Source organism: Teleopsis dalmanni, chromosome 2 (genome assembly GCF_002237135.1).
Source record: "Teleopsis dalmanni isolate 2A chromosome 2, ASM223713v2, whole genome shotgun sequence".
NCBI classification, from domain to species: domain Eukaryota; kingdom Metazoa; phylum Arthropoda; class Insecta; order Diptera; family Diopsidae; genus Teleopsis; species Teleopsis dalmanni.
Window position 1 is genome coordinate 35,560,989 of NC_051847.1, and position 23,733 is coordinate 35,584,721.

Below are 23,733 nucleotides of genomic sequence, written 5' to 3' on the forward strand. Positions count from 1 at the left end.
AGGGATTTATTTCGAATAGAATATTATAAACAACAGTGAACTTGAATAGGATTACCACAGTAGGTCTTTGATTCTACAAACAAACCCTGATCAAACACAAGACACTTAACTTTTGAGTGAAGAGCAGAATGTTCATCGTTGTGAATTTCCTGAAATCTGATGGTGTAGCAAGACAAGTCTAGTACAGATGTAGTATGCCCACCCTATTATAGGTGTAGCAAGCCCACCTTAGTACACTTTCTACGACTCAAAGACATATAAGACACTAAAAAAGAATGCAATTTGACGACTCAGCGTTTTTCAGGTGCATAAGTCAAAAAGATATACGGAGTGATCAGACAAATATCGAGAATAAAGAATTGTAAAAAGCTAAAGCTAAGAAGTAAAAAAAGAAGAAAGAAAAGTAAAAGTAAATTCTGAGTACAATATTTTAAGTTATTATATATGTACTTTTGATTTATATATGTATATACATAGGTATATGGAATAATAATCGAGGAACACAAAGTATACTTTCTAGGTCAATTTGATTTGACTTATTTAAGCCTTTCATTTTAGATTTCGAAGATTCAACTGAAAAATCAGTTTAAGCCGAAACTACCACTACTTGAAAATAAATTAACCAAAGGGCTGTAGTCTTTAAACTATGGATATATAGAACTCCTTGACTGCTCACAGAACTGTCACTTTTGTAGCAAAAGTATTGATTTTTCATATATATTTATACATATATTTGAGCTAAAATTTATACTATTCAGAAAGAAGAAAAGCAGCAGATCGCCGTCTTTGAAGCATGGATGTATCAAATAATGTTAAGAACTGGTAGATAGCTTACAGAACTGACATATTTATGTTTAAAAAACTAAATGTGCACCACACCAAATATTGTCTACTACGATATGTCAAGGATAAAGATTTGGAAGGGAAGATATTAGAGATAAGTTTAGTATTAACTGCTTACGCAAATGGAGTAAAGGGATATAGTTTTAAATCAGTTTATTATAATAAGAAAATGTGAAGGGAATATTTGTTATTAGCCTGTAAATCATAGCCGGAAAGGTGGAAAGAAAACTTGTGTCTAAAATAGAGCAGTGGAGACATATTGACTGAAATATAAACTGCATTCAAGTTATAGATTGTGTGGGTATGGGTTAAAGGCTGAAGGCCATTTATATTTTCAATGTGTATTGAGAAAAACTCTTTAAATATACTTCCTGAAATACAATTTTCATTTCGAATACTAACTATTCACATTTGTGCAATTAATTTAATTATAGATTAACTAATAAATAAACTAAATACATTTGTCTGTTCCAAAGGTTCATTGTAGGACTTGGAAAACAGATACTGAGGAAAACAGACAGAAATTAAAATTAAAGTGAAATTGTTTTGCTGCAATTTTAATTCAATAATAAAAATAATGCAAAGAAATGCTGACCGAAATGGTTGTGTGGTAGGAGGAAAATCATTTAAGTGAGGGCACCACAAATACATGTTCGCCTCAATGGATGCCTAGAAAACAATAATAAAAAAAAAAGCTAATCACATATGTATGTTTTTGCAATTTGTCCGTCCACTTGCGTATTTGCTCGACCGCAGAAAGTATTGTACAATTCATTGTCTATTCTGCGTAGTAGCGTTACAGCGTTGTGACGTTGCTGCGTTAGCTACGTTACTGCGTTACCTACGTTGCTGCGTTAGCTACATTATTGCGTTAGCTACGTTGCTGCGTTAGCTACGTTGCTGCGTTGCAGTATTTCTGCATTAACTACATTGCTGCGTTTCTACGTTTATACGTTCATAGAGTTGCATTTGCTTAATGAATTGCAGCGCTAAATAAAGAAAATGCTGCTTAACAAATTAAAAGGTATATAAAAGCAAAAAAATTATAATATTTACAAACAAAAAAAAAAATAACAACAACAAAAGGAGAGCAAGATAAAACACTTTTAAAATTGCTTGCTTTTATTTAAATGTGAAATAAACTTCAAAGCAACAACAACAACAACCGTAATAATATACAAAAAACAAATGGTGGAGAAAATTTAAATACATTGAAGTCCATTGCTTATACACAGACTCTGCTATTTACATACTCATATATAGAGAGAGAGAGAGAGTCATATAGCACTCAGATATATCCTATACATATTAACTGGCATTAATAAGAAGAAATAAAAACGGGAAAAACAATGGCAATGTACTTGGCGGAAAATTGTATTTTTCTTTCACTAATTCAAAAAATTAATTTCAAGTATAATTTTTTTTAATAATTTCCACAGACAACAAAACCAGAAAAAAATTCAAAAGAAAGTGAATAATTACATTTAGTTTATGTTAACCAAAACTTGTACTTTTCATTAAATCAATTTTCCACAATTTCATTATTTCGTCTCTCAAGCATAAATGAAGGTTTCGTGCTTTTATTGATATTATAATGGCATTTACATATAAATATCTATAGATAATAATAGTGGATATATAATATCACTTGGAGACTACTTGTCGTTTTCGATTGGCAAATATAGAGTAACTTTTTTACCCGAGATCTAGTTTGATAACAGTTTTTCATTTTGAATTAGTTAATCTGAAGCAAGATGTATAATACTCATGATTAATTTATACCACTCCAGAATATTTGCTAAATTCATAAAGTTAAACAGCTGTTTTATTACTTTCCAATAATACTTAGGGATTACGCTAACAATGTTCAATTGGACCACAAAATTCAGGCACACAACTGACAGATTTTAAATTTAGATCCGTTAATCGAAAAAGACATTAGTTATTTTTAAAAGTTGTTGTTGTTGTTGTAGGTGATCTTAAGACCCCACTAGTTTCGAAAATTTTTACAGTCACAAAACAAAAACGACCAACAAAGTCAATAATAGAAAAATTAGGAATGGAAAAAACTTTTACTATAGCCAGGATTTTAAATAATCTTCACTAAAATCACTCTAGTTCCAATAGCAGAACCCTTAAACAAACATATCGGACAAAATCAAGATAGTTTTCGATTAAAATAATGCCAACGAAACGCAAATGACCATGAAAGACAACAAGAAAACAGTTACAATTGGAAAAATGTCCCATTAGTGCCAAGTTGTAAAAATATTTTCACAAAAATCATATTAGTTCCAATATCAGAACCCTTGAACAAACTTGTCACTCAAAATAAACCCGGTTTCCGATCAAATAATCTTGAAAGAACCACATAAAAAGTATTAAGAGGCTAAACAATCGTCCCGTAGAACGTCCCGTAGACCACCATACACAAACTACAATATATATTTTTAATTATTTAAAAATTTTAATTTTTATAGAACATACTAATCGCTAAATCCACAGAAAAATATGTTCTGGGTCTTTTAACAAAAACAAATTACATATAATTTTTTATATACTAAATATAACAAATTGTGAAATATATTGATTTAAAAAAACAATATCTGTTGTTAATTATAAAATCGAAGAAAGTGATTAGGCTTGAAAAGTGTTTGATTTCACTACCCGCTGGTGGAAAACGCAGTAGAGGACCCAGCTCGCGATCGGTCCAGCTGGCGAATATTACTGGACATCGTCAAAGACGGCCCACGTTTTCAATGGTCAATTGAATAACAAAGTAAATAAGTGAATTAGCAAGTCAGTAAGTAGTCACAAAATTTAGTATATTGGAAATCTTCTTATACAGCAACTTATTAAAAAAAATAAGTAACAGCAATGTAAGAAACTTCTCCTTAACATAGCACTGTTAGTCATGTAACCTGTTAGACTGTTCTGTTACAGTGTTTTTATGTAGTGTGAAGAGTATCGTACTTAAAAATAATAAACAGTAGTAAACTCTAGAGCAGAGTTTAATATTTATTTTGTATAACATTAAAGGATAATGTAATTTTTAATTTAACTATCTTTATATTACATTCTTTAAATTTGTACTATTGTTTCATTTTCTATTAAATTATTTTATTAATAGTTTACTTAATTACCATATAACTTTAATATTTATTTGTTACCCTGCAGTTATAGTTCTATATAAATGCAGGTTAATAACTATTATTTATATAAAACTAAATAGTTTAATAATAGTTATTATTATAAACTTTTAACCTAGAATAATTGAAACATTAAAATTTGTAAAGAATATTTTTGATTACAAAATCACAAAACAAAAAACAAACAATACAAAAAAAACAAAAGCAATTCGCATATCTAATTTTGCAATAAATACAAATTAATGTTTATTAAAAAAAAAAAATTAAATGTAATTTAATCATATTTTTGCGCATTTGCATTGAAATCAAAGAAAAGAACTGCAATTACAGTTGCAGCAACTTGAAGTACAACTCAGCAACATTAGAGCCGAGAAAAAATTACTTCATAAAACACAGAATAAAAAATTATTATTTCAAAGATACAAGTACTTGAATACAAAAGATCAAGAAGAAGATGTGAAGAGAGGAACGATTTCTTAAAACATAATTTCAAGGTACTAAACTTAAAATATTAAAAACTACACACAAAAAAGTTACTTCTGAAGATTTTTTTTTAACTTGGCAACAACGTTGCCGACGACGCGATTTCGTCGCATCGACTTCAGCACCACCAGCAACAGTGCAAGCGACAGCGTCGCTAGTCGCTAGTTGAATTCACTCGTTTATCTCAATTTTGGTCTATTTGTACTGACTTTACTGAGTGACTAAATGCAACCTTCAGTACTTATGGAAATAGAAGATGTTACGAGGGTCGTACAATGAGTTCAGTATGATTTGTGTATTATCTTGAATAATTTCAAAAACTTATTAAAGTTTATACAGCGACATATTACTAAAGAATAGCTAATAAATAATCTATCAACTAATGCCAAATTTTCATTAAATAACGTTTGGATAATTATCATGCAAAAATATAACAGTGTTTGTAACCTTATTTAAGTATGTAATCTATATATTTTTCAATAAAAAATGTTTATAAAATGCTTTGTAATAGTATGTGTACACAGCGGTAATAATAATAGTAATAGTTTAATATAGATGGAGGTGTTTTTGGACAATAATCTAAATTTAGTTACATGTCTATATCCATACAGACTTCGTATAAACGAAGTCTCTCTTAAACACTTACTTAAGATCTATTTTTATCTCTATAGCTTTTGTTAGTACACAAAGACATATCTAATTCATATTTAGTATCTAACAAGAAATAACCATAGGCGTTCTAACAGTCAACACAATATTTGATATATTTATATATACAAAATACTTATAGGGTAAAAAATATGTACAGAGCGTTACTACATAAACCTATGATACGTTCATGTTTGACTTAGTAGATTATTAAATAAATAAATAAAATACCAATGCACCCTGAGAAATATACTATTTATTTATAGCATTTAAAGTTTATTTATAGTTTATATACTAGTAGCATATACACTACGTTAGTTGCGTTTTTATTTAGAAGTAAAGATAAATTGAATTGTGTTAAGTCCAATCTCGCCTGAAAGTGACATATTAATAACGAATTAGTTTTTTTAATGTGTAGGTAAACATGCACGGTCATTGGTTTAAGTCATTGGTAAATGTTGCGCAAGTTAACTATAATTCTAAACTTAGAAGGGAATAATATTGGGTATCTTTTTCGTGAATCTAGCCCTCGAAAAAATTATAGAAGCTCTAAACTTCAAATTTTAGGATGTTGTAATAGTAATTTAGTAATTTTTTTTAATTTGCTATTCTTTACCCCTCCAAAAAAGCCAGTATACAAAAATAAGTCAATATAAAAATAGAAAAAACTGTTTATAAATAAAAAAAGTCTACATAAAAAAAAGTACATATAAAAAAACAAAGTCTATATAAAAAAGTACTTATAAAAAAGTACTTATAAAAAAGTACTTATAAAAAAATCTTTATAAAAAACAATCTATGTAAAAAAGTCTAAAATCTAAAAAAGTGTATATAAAAAAGTCTATATAACAAAAACAGTTTACATAAAAAACAGTTAACGCAGTTAAAGCATTTGCAACTAATATTCTCTCTTACCTTATTAATAACAATTATATATTAAGTGTTATTTCATATATATATATAATAGAAAAGTATATATAAGCACAAATTGATCAGTTCAATTAAATATAAAGTATAAATGCTGGAATTTTAATGGAATATAAAAATTAGTGTATGCATAAAATAACAATAATCATTAATTACATTAAACTTACTAATTATCGCCTACCTACGTTAATTTTAATATTTCTTTAGAATACTAACATAGTTTATTTTTAATTGAATTGATCAATTAGTATTTATATCTTGAATTAAACAAAAAAAATTGTACCTATTTTTAAACTAAAAAATATATAACAACTATTAAAATTTGAGTCATAAAATTTTCCATACGACCCTCGTATTTTTCCATATATTTTCTGTGCTGAATGTAGTTTAACAAATTTTCAGTGCGCTTACTGTGTGCGGATGTGTATGTGTGTGTGTGTTTGTGCTGCAAATACGCTGACCTCATTATTTTCTGCAGTTTGTTGCTCTAATATCGAAATACACAAAAACAAAAATGCAAAACAAGAAAACACCACCAACAACAACAACATCAGCAGCAGCAGCAACAATGATGACAGCAACAACAAAAACAATAACAACAATCAAAAGCAAAATAAAGAAACTAACATTAAGTGAGCTTCACAATAAGCGAGTGAGTACTTTTGTTTGTTGTTGGCGAAATAGGTTCATTCGTTCATTCGTTCGCTCGGTCGTTCAAATAATCGTAAGAAATAGATTTTGCTTGAAGGCTTCAAGCTTCGAAGGCGAAGTCAAAGTCGAAGCAAGCGAGCGAGCAGCATGAATGTTTTTTAATAATCATTTTTACTTTGCTCAAAATAAGTTATCTGAAAATAAATGAATTTATGTACTCCTATATAGGTTCCTATGTATGAAAATTACAAAAAAAAAAAAAATAAATATCTTTTTTACTTACTGCCTCATATTGGATTTGTGATTCAGGCTCTATTATTGTCGTCATCATCAAACGCAAAACTTAAAGCCAGCAAAGATGCTGACGAAACAATATTTTCATGTAATTTCAATGTACATATATGTATGTATATAAGTTATACACACATACAAACGAAATATTTATAAATTAACATACTCACATATATGTACATATAATTATAATTAGTACTCTATACAACAGGTACGAAATTACTGCAGTTTTTTTTTACCGACGAGCTTTATGGAGTTTACTAGCAACTTCCATAGTGGCAACTCTTCGTTTGCCACTTCCACAAACTGGCAACGTAGCGTACATCAAGGTTCTTTGGACGTTGTTGAAATCGAAAAACAAATGAATATTTGCATTATTTTAAATAGAAGTTAAGTCATTAGCGTAGCTTGTATATAAACACTACAAAAAGCTCTATATAATTTCAACACTAATTATCTAGATATAATATACATCATTCGGAAATCAAATATTTTATCACAATCTATTTATATTAAATGAATTGATTTATAGACTACTTTACATACAAGAAGATAAGGATTTTATTTAAGATTTCTTAAAAAAACTAAAACTCCCATACACCCCGTTTTATTTATAGCGCATATGAGTTTGAGCTTAAAACGAGGTTGATGATCCTTGCAACATACATATATCCATACAAACAATAGGAATGGAACAGCGAAACTTGTTGAAAATTGAAAAGGTAATTTTATAATACTAATTATACGATATATCCTCACAAAAACTTATGTATAATTTTAAAAAATAAGCCCATCAAACAAAAGAAGATTATTATAAGAATATAGCTAGACAGTAGCTTTGGATATGTCATACCAATTAATGAAAATGCTTTATTAAGAAAGTTGTTTATTCCGGTATCCGATGGTGGGAAATAAGTTGGTAGATCTCAACATTTTCGGTAAAAGTATCAAGGTACAAATGACTCGGTACTACCAACTTGCGACAGCAAAGTTAAAGATAAATGATTACAAGACCTTCAGGTACTATCAGTACTAGTGACGGCAAATCGTTGATAATGTTATCTGGCGAAGACTACCGGTCACTGGCATGGATGACACACAATTGTAAAAACCAACTAAATAAGTAAAAAAAATATTCTTAGTGAACTACAGAGATACTTGCTGGAAAATTTTGAGTTTATTTGTGGAGCTTTCATGTGTTTCCGAATATGACTACCAAAAACAGTCGATATATTGAGACTGAACAAGAAAATTTTATATAAATCAAGATTAAAACAAGATATATGTACTTTATAACAAAGTCTGCACAATTATTTTTTTTAAATTTTAATAAGCTTAATCTGGGAAGGCTAGATTAGGACTAAATAAAATATTGCAGATGTCGGGGAAAGAATGTTCTTTATGAGATTTAAACATTAAATATCTGCGCAGAATTTATAAATAGATTTCATCTTTGCTAATGTAAATCGATCTAAATCGAAAAAAGTACGATAGGAATCACGTATGTTATATTGTATATATGGTATTTATATATATTTCTAGTACTAATAGACTTTACTAGTTCACATGAACTATATATATGAGTAAGTTACATTAAAATGTTACTATAAATATGTCTCTCACCAGCAATAGTCGTACTCATATACAAAAAAATGACTAACACATCTCCATGAAAAGTCTTTGGCGAAAAATCATTTGCTTGAATCTTTTTATTCGATTGAAAATATTTACGAAAAGGCAATCAAAAATTGAGTCTTTGTTTATAGATGCAATTGAATCTTAAATCTTGAAATGGTGCGGTCTGTTCCGTGAATTTAAGAGCACGTAACGAGACACATACATTATTATAATAGAAACAGAGTGAAGCTATTGGTTTCTTATTTCGTCATTACTCTGTCCCATTTTTAATTTGTTTACTTGAAGCGACACGAAAGGCGAGTGTTGTCTGTCATTTAATGTTTTGTTTAGATTGCGATCGATGTCGAAACTTCGCGCAGTTTTATTATCGTTCAAGATATTTTATCACCCATTTTATGCTGATCTTGCACTTTTAAATTAAAGACGTAGAACTTTTAAGTCAACGTTTTTATTCAACTCATAAATAAATTACTTTTGAGTAGATTTAGTGACAGACAACTTCCTCATAAGAATAGACAATTCTTATGAAATATTCTCGTACGACTTATGATCTATACAGAGTAATAATTATGATTTAATAAAGGCAAATTTTATGCAATATATGTTCAATAAAATTTAATTATTCATGCTCATATAATCACCATTTTAAGAATAAAATCATATACGGATTTTGTGCACCGTTTCTTTCCAATACGATTATATACGATATTTTGTGACCTGCAGTTTCAAGCAGTTCAAATGCAGTTAATGGACATTCAACACTCTTTAAAGAGCACTTAATTCCTCAAATATTTCAACAATATTTATATTAATGAATATACCGTATTGTTAACAGTGGCGGCAATAGTTGTACCAAGGTGTCTAGTAGATACATTATTTGAATCTAACTCTTCAGCTTATACTTTGATTGGATATAAAGATATTTGAATTTAACTCTCATGCAGTAATCATTATCATAATGAGCTCCTAGATTTTTCAACATAAAATAACTTAAAATCTGCAGAGAAGTATTTCTTTCCTTAAAGTAACAGACTTTGATTTGAATTGTATTACAAAATCAATTTTCGTCCTAGTTCTTGTTCTAGTTCTAGTTCTATTTTTTCAAATTGTTTTATTCCTCTTTCGTTTTTATTAGATTTCTTTTTATCTGTTATGACAAACATTGTCACATTCTTTTAAATTACAATGCTCTTTTGCAAATTCATTTACGGATTTGCTAGTTAGCAGTGGATTAGGAGATTAATCCCTCTTGACAATTTAATCCGCAGCAAAAAAACTTCAAAAACATTGCCCAAAATATATTGTCTAGTACATGTCCCCGTTTGACATAACCCTGCAGACCACATTACTACTAGTAACGCAAAAGACTACTTCTCAAACTACCGTTTTAATAATAAACTTCAAATCTTAAACTAAAAATTTTCTAATAGATAGTTTTTTTTCTGTCATTAATTTTTTTTATATCTTTTTAGCTGTTTGTCAAAACTTTTAGTGTTAATAAAACTCCATTAATTTCATGTACTAGTTCTTTCTATTTATATCTACGTTTAATCTCAGGTTTTCCTTTTTTCAATTTTTATATCCTTGTTTTTACCTTTCTTTTTATCTTAATTTTTCCTATAGATATCTTTCTTTACTTGTCATGCACTTCTAAATTTTTTTCGTTAGTACTTTCCTTTGCTTTTTCCTATCGATATCTTTTTTCACTTTATTACATCATACCTTTTCCTATCGATCTTCAATTTTTGCTATAACTATGTCTTGTTTTGCCTATGCTTTTACGGGAAGTATCCTTATATTCCTCTATTAATTTTACCGTTTCCGACTCTATTTTACCTGTTTTTTTATCGATCTCTCTTTTTTTCACTTTCCTTATAATTGTATATTTTTTAGATGAATACTATTGTTAACTTTTCTCTAACCCATTTGTATAAGTTTCTATCTTACTTTTTTATATCGATCTTTTTTCTATCGATCTTTTTTATTCACTTGGCTCATACTTTTATCTATTCTTAATACTATTATTTTTTTTGCCAATATTTTTCTGACAACTTTTCTCTCTTTTTTTACCGATTTTCAGTTTTTTATCTTACTTCTTGAAAATTTTTTTCAAATAGTTTCAAAAAGGGTTCTTGAAAATTATTCTATTGTTATTAGAGAGTGAACTGTTCCAGATATTATATACCATATATCATAAAATTAAAATATATTGTTTGTTATAAATTTATATGAAAATTTTAAAACTTTGGTACTCACCACATGTACACTGCTTTGCAGATTTCCCGCCAACATTGTGGCCTCCGTGGGTTTCTTCTCAGTTTTCTTGGCGGCACGTTTATTTTTGCTTTCAAGGAAACGCTTTTGTAAAGCGGTTGTCTCATGATTTTGCTGTTCGCATACCGTGTTGAATGTTTGTTCGTACCGTGGCACACAATCAGTTTGCCGACGTCTATAGCTTTCCATGCGTCGTCGCAAACGATCGAACATTTGTTGTCGTTTTGGTGGTAAAATATCGCTACCTTGTGGTGATGCCGTTGATGTTGTTCCTGCTGCAGAGCTGCCATTTCCGTTGCCGCCAGGGCCAAGACCGCCGCCAATTCCGCCTCCCGCTGTTGCAACATTTGGATTGTAGGGAGAATGTTGTGATTGTTGCTGCTGTTTCTGCTGCTGTTGTTGTTGTTGCTGCTGCTGTTGTTGTTGCGCTTGAGATTGCTGTTGTTGCGTGTGATGTTGCTGTTGTTGTACTTGTATCTGTTGTTGCTGTTGCACATTATGTAATTGCTGTTGTTGTGATGCTTGCAATTGTTGCTGATGCTGTTGTTGTTGTTGCAAATGTAAACTTAAACTTTGTTGCTGATGTAATTGCTGTTGATGTGTATGATGTTGCAAGTGTTGTTGTTGTTGCAATTGCAAGCTTAAATGTTGTTGTTGTTGTCGTTGCTGTTGCTGTTGGTGGGCAGCTGCCTGGCTGGCGCTCTGAAATACTGGAAGACCTCCTGCATCCATAAATACAATTTTATTTATATAGTTGCGCTGCTTTCTACTTGTCCTTGTCGTTTCGGTCGAACTTCGTTTATTTGTATTAAAACAAGTAACGAAGCGCCGAAGTGAACTAGGAACAAGTAAGCACACTCAACTTTTTTGTATTATATTTCAGAGTAAAATTCTGATATCCGGTATAAAAATTTAATTATTCTACTAGCGTTCTAGTATAAAGTTTTAAACACATTAACGATTTTATTTAATTATAGTTGAAGATTGTTTTTAACGACAATTTCGAAGATTTGATGATTGATTAAATGAGTATATAACTCCATGTCAAAGTAACTAAAATAAATAAAAATCAAAAATTATTATTTATCTAAATTATTTATATTATCAACAATTTTTGAAACATATTTAAATCGTTTCCTAAACTCAACTGATTATTTTTCTGATTAATTCTTAATATTTTATTTAATCTTAAAAATGTTTTTGTAGAGAAAGAAATATAATATTTTTAAATAACTTAAAATTTGCTTGTGCATGATTCAATTACTGTTTAACTTTTAATTAATCATTTCCTTAATATATCACGTACCTAACTTGTACACATTTCAGTCGAGCTCATATTCTTGGAAGAGATAAAATGATATTACCACACCTCCCCACAACCACACATGAGTTACAGATAAAATTAAGAAAATTTCATGAATTTTTTGTTCGCTTACGAATTCGTTATTGGTGAATGAATAAATTTCAAAAAATCAGTTAAAAATTTTAGCTCTACAAGATTACTTCAACAAATATAGTAATATCAAATGGATAAAGTGCATTAAACCCATTAAACATTTGAAAATTCAGAAGTGAAAAAATTGGTTCAAATAATTAATTATAAAATATAATACTTTCTTCTCTTAAACACATACAATATAGTGTGAAAAGTGTGTATTTAGTTCCCAAATTTAGATTGACCGCACAATTAGTGGCAATAAAATGGTAAAATAAGTCACGAAAATTGAAAACCCCATTTGACGTAAATAAGTCATTGATATAGTTTTTTTTAATGAAGACTTTTATCTAACCTTCAGTTGGTGCCACGGGTCTAAAATTATATATCCGAATCTGAATCTAACAGAATAAAATTCAACAAAAATTTTGCACATCAGGTTTGATTCACAACAGTTCATAAATAGTTGCGACAAAGTTGCACGAGAATTCTCTGAGAATGGAGCAAAGTTTAAATATATAAAATTAAATCATTTTTGGATTAAGCTTAATACTAACTGACATACATTTCACACGAGAAATTGGCATTACCAAATATGTTTTCTGCGATGTCCAAATTTTGTGGAACATTTTTTTTAAATACAAAATTTTTTCACACCGTGCAAATTTTGTGCAACAATTGATTTTCGTATTAATAAACATTTTCTACAATGTCCAAACTTTTTGGAACATTTTTCTTTTATAAAAAAAATATCTACACCGTCCATATTTTGTGCAACAATTGATTTTGGTATTAAAAAATATTTTCTATAATGTCCAAACTTTTTGGAACATTTTCTTTTATAAAAAAAAATGTCTACACCGTCCATATTTTGTGCAACAATTGATTGTGGTATTAAAAAATATTTTCTACAATGTCCAAACTTTTTGGAACATTTTTCTTTTATATAAAAAAGTTTTCTGTGATTTTCAAATTTTTGGAACTCTTTCTCTATATATAAAAACTTTTTTTTTATATAAAAAACTTTATAAAACTGTATATAAAAAACCATCTTCTACAATGTCCAAATTTTTTGGAACATTTTTTTATATAGAATTTTATGTTCAGTTGTCGTTCAAAGTTAGATGTTAATACTAAGCATCACCTAAAAATTCGAATTACATTTTTATAGCGCATTTCAGCGATGAAAATACACACAAAATATTTAGCAAAATCAATTAGTTATACCAATTTCAATTAAACGTCTTTATAAATAATATAAAAAATGCAGTTGTGAGCGTTTTATTTACTATTATGCGGTAATTAACGAACATATTGAACTGACTTTTATATTTCTAATAATTGCCTTAGGTACTAAAAACCGTTAATTTTTTTTTTTTTCAAAAGATATGAACTTTAATTGTAATTACTCGTTATTACCTCTAATTTTTTCGTAGTTGTTTTGCATTGCGAACTAGGGATTGATATGTACATCAAAAACCTAATTTTACACAAAGTGTCTTAATAAACAATAAAAAAAGAAGTTATTTCTAAATATTTATTTTACTCGTTTATGGTCATTATTGAACTAATTTTTATTCTTCTAAAAATGTTCAAAATTTATAAAAGTATTCATTACGATTTTTTTTAGTATGTGTAGAACTCTAAATATGAGAAAAAAATATGCAGATCATATTTACAAATGTAATCTACTATTGTAATTATGTAAAAGTACTGTGAAAAAGTGCTACATTATAGCACCTTTTATAAACATTTCTTTAAATTTCTATACAAAAGTTTTTCTTACTTTATCTCTGATGTGTTTTAAGTTTAATAGAGTTGAATGTTGGATTATATCTATATATGAAATATATATATATATATACGGACCTATTCTGTGCACTTTATAAACTTTTCAAACATTGACACTTGTCAAAATTGACTGCTGTAAAGGTTTTGGTATTCTGTGACATAAATAAAAAGCTCTTTTCCTTGTCAGTTGTCAATACCTCAATGCTGTTAACAACTATAAAAATATGCTCTTCTTAAGCATTTTTTTATTTGCATGCATGACAAATATTCTTAACTAAAATATACGCTCTTTACAAGCATATTTTTTATTGTGATTTGAATGCATGAAAAATGCTTTCGACAATTAAAAAAATGTGCGCTTTACAAGCATTTTTTACGAACAATTACGAACAGTTTTATATACAAAACACTTTACACCATAGTGTGGTGAGAAGCATTAGGTACTTGAGCTTTGAAATTTGTCAAGATGTGTCCAGAATACCAAAAAGCTTTCTGCTTTATAAAAATCAAAAATTTTATTAAAGAATTTGACAAATTTGTCAAGTGCACAGAATAGGTCCGGTAATATATCTTTGGTCGGTTTGTATGCGTATTTAAGTTAAAATTAATTAGACCAGTTATGGCTGACATGGATTATTAGCGAAAATAAAATAAGTGTTCAAATGAAATATAGAATGCCGTATCTGACCAGTTCATTGGTTTGACAAATTTCTTTGACAATGTTCTATAATTTTAAGTTTTTATAAGATGGCATGTTTTGTAATTGAAACTTTCATAAATATGAGGCAGCTATGTTACGACTACTAATTGATTTATCTTATTATAGTTTTTTTAATGAATCGATATCTGTTTTATTATTCCATCCTCTGAAGGAGAAATACCATATCTGATCAGCTCATTAGTTTTACAAATTTCTCGAATCTCCTTATCTGTTTCATTGTGATATCCTTCGAAAAAGTATTGCCATGACTTATTTCAAGCCTGTACAAAATAAACAATCACTTGTCTTATTTAGAGAACAGTCTACATATTTTATCTTTAGGATTAATATGAACAAAATATATTGAGATAAAATGGTTTTAGTTATCAATAGTTGTGACTTCTTGGACAAATTCTGTAGATACAACATATCAATGTAAAAAACAATAAGTAACTCTAATAAAACAAATCTAAAAGTATTTATTCTATAGAAAGAAAAAATATATTAAATTTTATTTTTTGTTTTGAATTTTTTTTCTTCTGCCTCGCACAGAGGCACAAGGCAAACATTTACCTTGAACCTAAATAAAATAAAATAACTAAATATACACCTTTGCTAAAATTGCTTACTTCTTGAAAAAGTATTTGAAAAACTTCACATAAAACTTCCGATAGCAGCTTAGGAATTTATACGAAACTCATAAATGTCAATGTCGGAATGTAAAGATACAGCGACTTCAGGTTATTAAAATCAATGGAGGGCACTCGACAGAGCGTACGAAACGCACGAGGAAATTGTTTGATTTCAAGACAAGCGTCACTCGAAATGAAGTACTTAAATTTCACAATAACTAATTAAAGCAAATTTGAATTTTTATATTATATTAATATTTGAAAAAATATATAAAGATATTTTAATACAAAATAATAGGAATAGAAAGGAAAGCAAATTAAATTTTTTTTATTCGAAAGTTTTTCTTAATTTCTTATTATACAATAAAGGAACTACATTTTTTTATATCCTTAAGTTTAACGTCGTATCATAATCACCTTATATAACGTAAATGAGTTATTTCACTATAAAAATACCAACTATTGAACGTGCCCCCAGTCCACCTACTAACCCTCCACACAAAGTAATAAGGAAAGTTTTGTTAAAATGATTATAATGCAGTAAAAAAGACATTGCAAACTTCACAATCAATTAGAATAAGAAAATCTGTTAGTCTAGAATTTATAGTGTATTCACACGGCATAAGTTAATGATGATTAACTACTGTTTTTGAACTATTTAGTTCAACGAGTTTCAGAAACATATGTATATCGGTTTTTTTAGGCTCCTTCAACATTTTTAAAATTTCTGATGCGCCTTGCCCTTCAACATCATTCCATTTTTATAGTAAATTTCAGTAAAGAAGGATAATGACAAAACAACGAAACACATTGTTAAACTGGTTTGAGCTATTTTTTTATTATATAATTTATTGGTGTTCAGTGACCTCTCTTAATGAAATAGACTGTATGAAACCATGGTTCCTTATTCGCGTATTTCTTTTAAACTATTGGTTGCCATTAAAAATCAACAAAAATGTTATGTGAATATCGATGTAATCTATATCCTGGAATTAAAATTAACTGTGACTGTAAGTATATTTATTTGCGAATAATAACAATTGCGAATAACAACTATAGCACTTATCTCCATACCTATCTAACTCCCTTTTATAGACAAAAAATACTTGTCAAAATGTTTCTAACACTGTGGAGGAGACATTGAGGATTCATAAAGTATGTACAGTATGATAAAAAGAATTCTTCAACGAAATTTATCGTGAAAATGACTTAATCTACCCATGCCTGACTGTAAGTCGTTAATTTACCTATTAGCTGACAGAAGTAATGGAACAATTATTAATAAAGAATATGTTAGATTGGTCGCCAGTTTTATAGGCGTTGAAGAATATATAAACCATCGGACATTTTATTGCTTACATTCTAATATAATGTTTCCAGTATTCTTAATAGATCAGCAATAAATTGTATATATGGGTATAACATAATCCTTCGACCTATTTTAACTTATTTGACTTTTAAGAAAGTATTAAAGGATAGTGAAAATAAGTATCTGGGTGCTTTTAAATGTTAAGTTTTAAGAAAAATCTTTGAACGAGTCGGAAAAGATGTTTGCAGTTTCTACATTATATATAATCATTAGCTCGAGAAGATGATGAACAAAAAAAATAGTTGTATGATATTTGTATATAGACTTAGGGTATACGACAATTAGGAATTGTAATGCGTCGAACAGATAATTGTCGAAAAAAAGGTGTAACACAATATATAGAGAATTTTTTTATTTTATTTAAAAATGATTAAATATTTTTTATTTAAAAATTAGAGAATTTTTTTATTTTAAAAAAGTATGAATAAAGTTTTAAATAGCATTTTTAATTTTTTTTTAATTATTGAATTTTTTATTTAAAAATTATTAAATTTTATTTTTTATTTAAAAATCAGAGAATTTTTGTATTTTACTCAATAACCATTGCTTTATTTAGTTTATCTTTAATTAAATTTTGTTTTGCTTATTTCTTATTTCTCTTATTAATCAATTTTAATAATAAAACTTAAAACATACATTATTACTGTAATATATTGAAAGAAATTACATAAAAAAATTGAACTGCAATGCACACTGAAGTATTCGAAGTCCTTTAAGCAACAACAACTTCAAATGGTTTGATCTGTAAGCAGTTTGTGAGCGATCATACAAGTTGCATTGATCGATCTACAGTCAACTACGTGCCAATCAACACAAACACTTCAAAAATCAAATTAGCATCATTTTGATTAAACAAAATAATTACCAAAAATATATTTACCAACAACAACAAGAAAGCAAAAGTAACGTACATGAGATAAAAATAACATTCTAAACAAAATTTATTTATAAATTTTGAAAAAAAAAAATTTAATAATTTTATATAAACAGTAATCAAAAAACAAACAACAAAAAAAAACAATTTCGGCGGGAATATTTTATTTTCTGTTTTAATTCATAAAATCAAATATTGTAAAAAATATTATAAATAAAATTATTTGAGTATTTACGTTACATTGATGATGATTATATTGTTAATGAAGTTAATATATTGTTGAATTGATGAAGTAGTAGCACACGAAGAAAACACACAACACTACAAAGTTTTGTTTTTGTTCGCTTTCTGAGCTACGAAACGCACAATTGTTGCTGCCGAAAAAAGCAAAACTCAAAAATTATTTTATAAATTAACGAACAAAATAAACGTAAAAGAGGAGCGAGCAACAAAACTTATACTACTCCTCCGTTCTAGTGTCAATGACGGACTGACAGACAAAAACGACGATGTGAGCAGCAGAGGAGTCAAACATTGACAGAATAAATTTTGTGACTTCAATCGTTCTTCATGTTGTTACGGCTTGCTTGGGTTTGTGCGCGCCTTTGCCATTGCCTTTGCCTGCACACAATAATAATAGCAATAGCAACAGCAACACAACGGCAGCACCACTAACAACAAAACTCAACGCTGCGCTCTAACAAACAGACAGACAACACAAGATACTGGCTTATGGTGTTGCGTTGTGTTGCGCCGCGCTGTTGTTGAAAAGAAGTGGAAAGGAGACTGCTAAAGGCAATAAGCAAGCAAGTAAGCAACCATACAATTCATACAACATGATTGCCAGACGAAACCACCGAAAGCAATACTCGTACGAACGAACGACCAAACGAACGAACAAACGAGCGAGCGAGTAAGTGAACGTATGTATTGCACGAACAAGCCAACAAACGAATGAAACCAATATTGAAACTGAAATAATTTGAACGTAACCAACGTGTGTAAAAGTTGTACGAGCAAAACTAACCGAAACGATTGAACCAACCAACATAATGTAACAGGCGAGCAGCATTAGGAATATAGCAACAACATTTGTGCTACTAATTAACCAAGCGTATAGGTAGCAATGTTGCTTGATTGCTTCTGACCAAACATATTCATTCGGTTGTTCGAGAGATATTCTTCGTAATGTCAAACTGAATTTCATAGCACAAACAAAATTTCATCGAACTCAACAGCAAGATGTGTGCTAAATTATAACAACAACAACAATAACAAATATGAACATATGAAGGCATTGCGGCGGCAATATATAAAATATACCATATAAAAAAAAAGGAAAAATTATCTATTGAAATGTATGAAGCGAACGGTTGAACGCAAAATACACTGAAAATTAACTGAACTGAATTGAACTGTGCTGAACTGAACTGAGCTGAACCTAAGCAAAACGCAAACGGAGTTAAATCGGTAAGCGTACATTTTGTTTAGCGTAAAGGCAGTTTGTTGGCAGGCAGGCAGGCAGACAGGTAGGCAAAAAGAGGTAAGTAAACATACATGAAAGAGTGTAAAGTACTACATTTGTGTGAAGAAGTGACGATTTTTTCATTATTGCAGTTCGAAAGCAACAAATCAGACTACACTGCATCACACACCAACTTTGTATTTCCATAAGTAAAACATTTTTATGAGTTTCTAAAATTATTCAACAAAAAAAAACAAATTATTTTAAAAATATAAGATTATATGACATACAGAACTTCCATCAAATACTATTAATTTTTTTATAAAGAAAACGTTTAGCTGTTTGTTTTATAAAATTAATTTCATAAAAAATTAAAAAAAAATTTGTTTACATAAAATAAAAACATTTATAATAAACAAAATGTATAATAAAAAAATATGTATAATAAAAACTATATACAAATAATAAATAAACAATAATAAATAAACAATAATAAATAAATATAAATAATAAATAAATATAAATAATAAATAAATACAAATAGAAAATAATAAATAAATGTAAATAAAAAATTATAAAAAAATATAAATAAAAAATAATAAAATAATAATAAATAAATATATATAAAAAATAATAAATACATACAAATAAAAAATAATAAATAAATATAAATAAAAAATAACAAATAAATATAAATACAAAATAAAAAATAAATATAAATAAACAATAAGAAATAAATATGTATATAAAATAATAAATGAATATAAATTAGAAAATAAGAAATAAATACAAATTAAAAAATAATAAATAAATGTTAATAAAAAATAATAAGTAAATATAAATACAAAATAATAAATAAATATAAATTAAAAATAATAAATAAATTATAATAAAAAAATAATAAATAAATATAAATAAAAAATAATAAATAAATATAAATAAATATTAATAAATAAATATGTATATATAATAATATATGAATATATATAAAAAAATAATAAATAAATATAAATAAAAAATAAATATATATAAAAAATAATAAATAAATATAAATAAAAAATAATATATAAATATAAATAAAAAATAATAAATAAATATAAATAAAAAAATAATAAATAAAAACCGGGCTGCTTTAGGTCGTGTTTTTAAAAGTTATATTTTATATAATAACTTATATTATATAAAAACAAACTTAAAATAAAATAGAAATATTTACAGTTGCTAGCTTCTGTATATATTTATTTAGCAGATATTTCGCTCTACTTCGTAGACCATCTTGAATGTTACACTGTGATATTTTTATTTAATATTGAGTTTATTTTAATAAAATTTATTATATAAAATATAACTTTGAAATTAAATTAATCTTTTTAAATAAATTAAAAAATTTTTTATATAAAAACTTAGAAAAATATTTTATTTAAATATAAAAAAAAACATAAAAAACAATTCCAGTTTTTCAAATAATTTCCATATTAGAATATCAACAAATAATTCATATTCGCTGATAAGTTCGAATATTCGAATATCAACAAATAATTCGTATTTACGAGTAAATAATATGAATTTAATAAAATTTCACAAGCAGTTTATTACGATCACTTGATTCCACAGATTATACTCCCGTATTGTTGTGAGAGACATTTGGATTTTACAAAGTAATATAGTAACTCATAAACTTTCAATAGGATAATCCTTTCAATTAGATTAATTTTGAAATTATAGAAGTAATGGAGTAGACCTCCTAGAAGTAGTTCTGACTAACCCTTAGCTTTTAGTATCTGTATCTATACAGAAATGAGAAGCAGCACTATTAGCAGCAGTACTATTAAAGTAAAATCAACTAGTCTACAAAATGGGTTGTAAAAGTCTACACTATGGATTGTTAAATCAAAAAATTACAGTATAAGTTTAATATTTCAGAGAAGTTTTATAAATATAATATTACAAGTAAACTAAATAAAATCTATAGCATCACGGGTCTTAAGTTTATTATATGCTATTTTTTGGTATTTAATTATATTTTATTTTAATAGCATGAGGAAGTCTATTACTTAAGTATAAATTTGCTTTGGAGGGCTTAAAGCTTACAAGTAAATTGGGATCTACGATGATCGTTTGGTTAAACAGGCAAAACATCTTCAGAAAACTATCAAAGATATAGGTCACACATTTGAAGAGGAATTTTTTCTTAACAAAGCCGAGGTTTTGTGACTGCGCCCTACTCATCATTTTTATTCGATGGCTCCCTAACTGTATTACAAATATTTTGCCAAATTTAAATTAAATTAACACGGAATCAGAAATTGTTTTTCAAATGATCATAAAAAAGTTCTCTTAAAAATCTTTTTGTTTATAAAAGGTAGCGCTACTACTTAATAAAAAGTCAATATTTTAAGTACAGATTACAATGCCAATTTCTTTCTTCTTTTAATATATTTATGTACTTTACTGTCGGTTTATATCTAACAAAGTAGATACTTATATTGCTTTCATTTTTCACGTACCACCCACACGAGCTACTCGTATAATCACTTTCCGAAATTATTGTAATCACTTCCCCCATAAAACTGATGCCCATAAATTATTTTATGTATTGTGTTTATACTTGATTACGGGTCATCAACATTTGCCAGTGAGTAACAAATAAAGCACACAATTTATTGAAATCAATATTTTCGATATCAATATGAACATTACAACAATAAAATAAGAAACAGCCTCCTACAAGGCTATGCTCCTCAAGAAAGCCATGCTTAACTCCAATTTTGTCATAATTACTTATTACAGTGACACCCTCACTTGCGCCGTCAATATCTGGCTATAACCTTTAGGAATCTGTCACCCACCCCGCAAATTTAGTGCATCCACACAATAACTGACTTAATAATAATAAAAATATAGCAATAACTACAGTGACGGATTTCTAACCCATGCGGGTTTCATTACGTATTTACCCTTAAATTACGATTTCACTACACATATAAAATACAGGAACCTTTCAAGAGCATAAATACACCCTTGTACAGGCCCATATAAATAAACAGTCAGGAGAAGACAAAGAACGTTTGCAGAGCTTGGCCTCCAATTACACCTTACACACATTTATGTACTCGTAGTAGCAAGACAAGTCAACACGAAGCATCACGAGTGAGCCCATATATGTTTGTGCTCAACAAACTGTTGTAAGCGGGTGGGTGTTTTGGGTGCTGCTCACATTACGACGTCAGCCAGTAGCGCCGTATTCGCAATAGAGTTTTCGCTTCCACTTGCTTTTTACTTACGTATGTACGTATGTATGGTACATCCAAACGTTGCCGTTCGCTCAAAGAGGCGCTAGTACATTGCACATTAACCACCACTTAATTTCTTCATTCGGTTTTCGTTTATACTTGCAGCGAAATGTTAGACGGCGAGTGCTTCGTCTTCATGTGCTTCAAATGCCTGTTATTTGGTCTGTACATCTATTTGCTGGGTTTTCAGCGTCGTCTGTTTTTGTTTCCTATACAGCTGCTGTGCGACCTGTTCGCCTGTTAGAATGCTTGCGGATGTTCAGATTGGAGATGTTCGTTCAGACGTTGTTCGTCGTTCGTTCAGTAAGTTACGATTTTTTTGTTTGTTTGTCAGCTTGGCCTCATTCACCTTTGTGGATTTTGGACTCTGCGCTGGAACAGTTTTCATAATGTACGCTGGTGAGCGGCGCTGTTTGTTTGTTTTTATTATGTTTGACACTTCGGTACCAATAATGGACTTAGAAAAGGTTATTCAGCATTAATTACAATTGTATGGCGCAAAAATTTACTCTTGCTTTACGTAAAGAAAATTTTAACAAAAACGTTTGGAGAAAATGTCAAGAATTTATACTGCATACATTTTTAAGTGTCCTTAAATTTTAGGAGTTTTAATAGTTATGTATTACCTACACATAACCTCATTTGTAAGTATTTTGTTATCAGGAAATAATATATATTTTTTACGCAAGAATCACATAATCTTTTAAGTATTATTAGTTCTTTTGTTAGCACTATTGTGAATAAAAAATATGTTTGTTAATAACGCGATAAAAGACATCAAGGTCCATATAAACTATACAAGCTGGTCTATTTAATCTCCAATCAATTTTAAACTGCTATACATTTCGAAGTGGTGACAACACTGCCTTCATGTTTCGCTCACAACTACTGATGTTATAGTGTAAAAGCGTGCGATAGGAGTTTCCTCTTAATTGTTTCAAAATAATTATATCCAGAGTAGAATAGGTTTGTCCAAATGTTTATAACCTGGGAAAAAAACACATCGGTATCTAGATAACCTATACAAGCTGCTCCAATCGAACTTTCACTAAATTCAAACTGCTATATTTTTGAGCTGGTGATAACACTATTTCGCCTAAGAACTGCTGATTTCATTATTTAAATGCTTCCGGATATATAATATTTTTGTTTTAGTTGTTTAGAAAGAATTTTGTCTATAATTGATTTCAATCGAAAGGACGTAAAACTGTTATAAGTGGCTGTTATTAGAGACCTCGAACAGCTCATTTTGAAGGAATAATTCATTCGT

General features: G+C 28.4%; 1 protein-coding gene across 1 annotated transcript in view; it reads right to left on the reverse strand.

Moving 5' to 3' along the window:
• The window catches only part of LOC119674309 (neurogenic protein mastermind-like), a 596,927-nt gene that overhangs the window by 65,895 nt on the left and 507,299 nt on the right, over window positions 1-23,733 (reverse strand). The window contains exon 3 of the mRNA XM_038085440.1: window positions 10,887-11,957. Coding sequence (XP_037941368.1) covers window positions 10,887-11,636 — 750 coding nt within the window. The 5' untranslated portion in view covers window positions 11,637-11,957. The remainder of the gene's footprint in view (window positions 1-10,886; window positions 11,958-23,733) is intronic.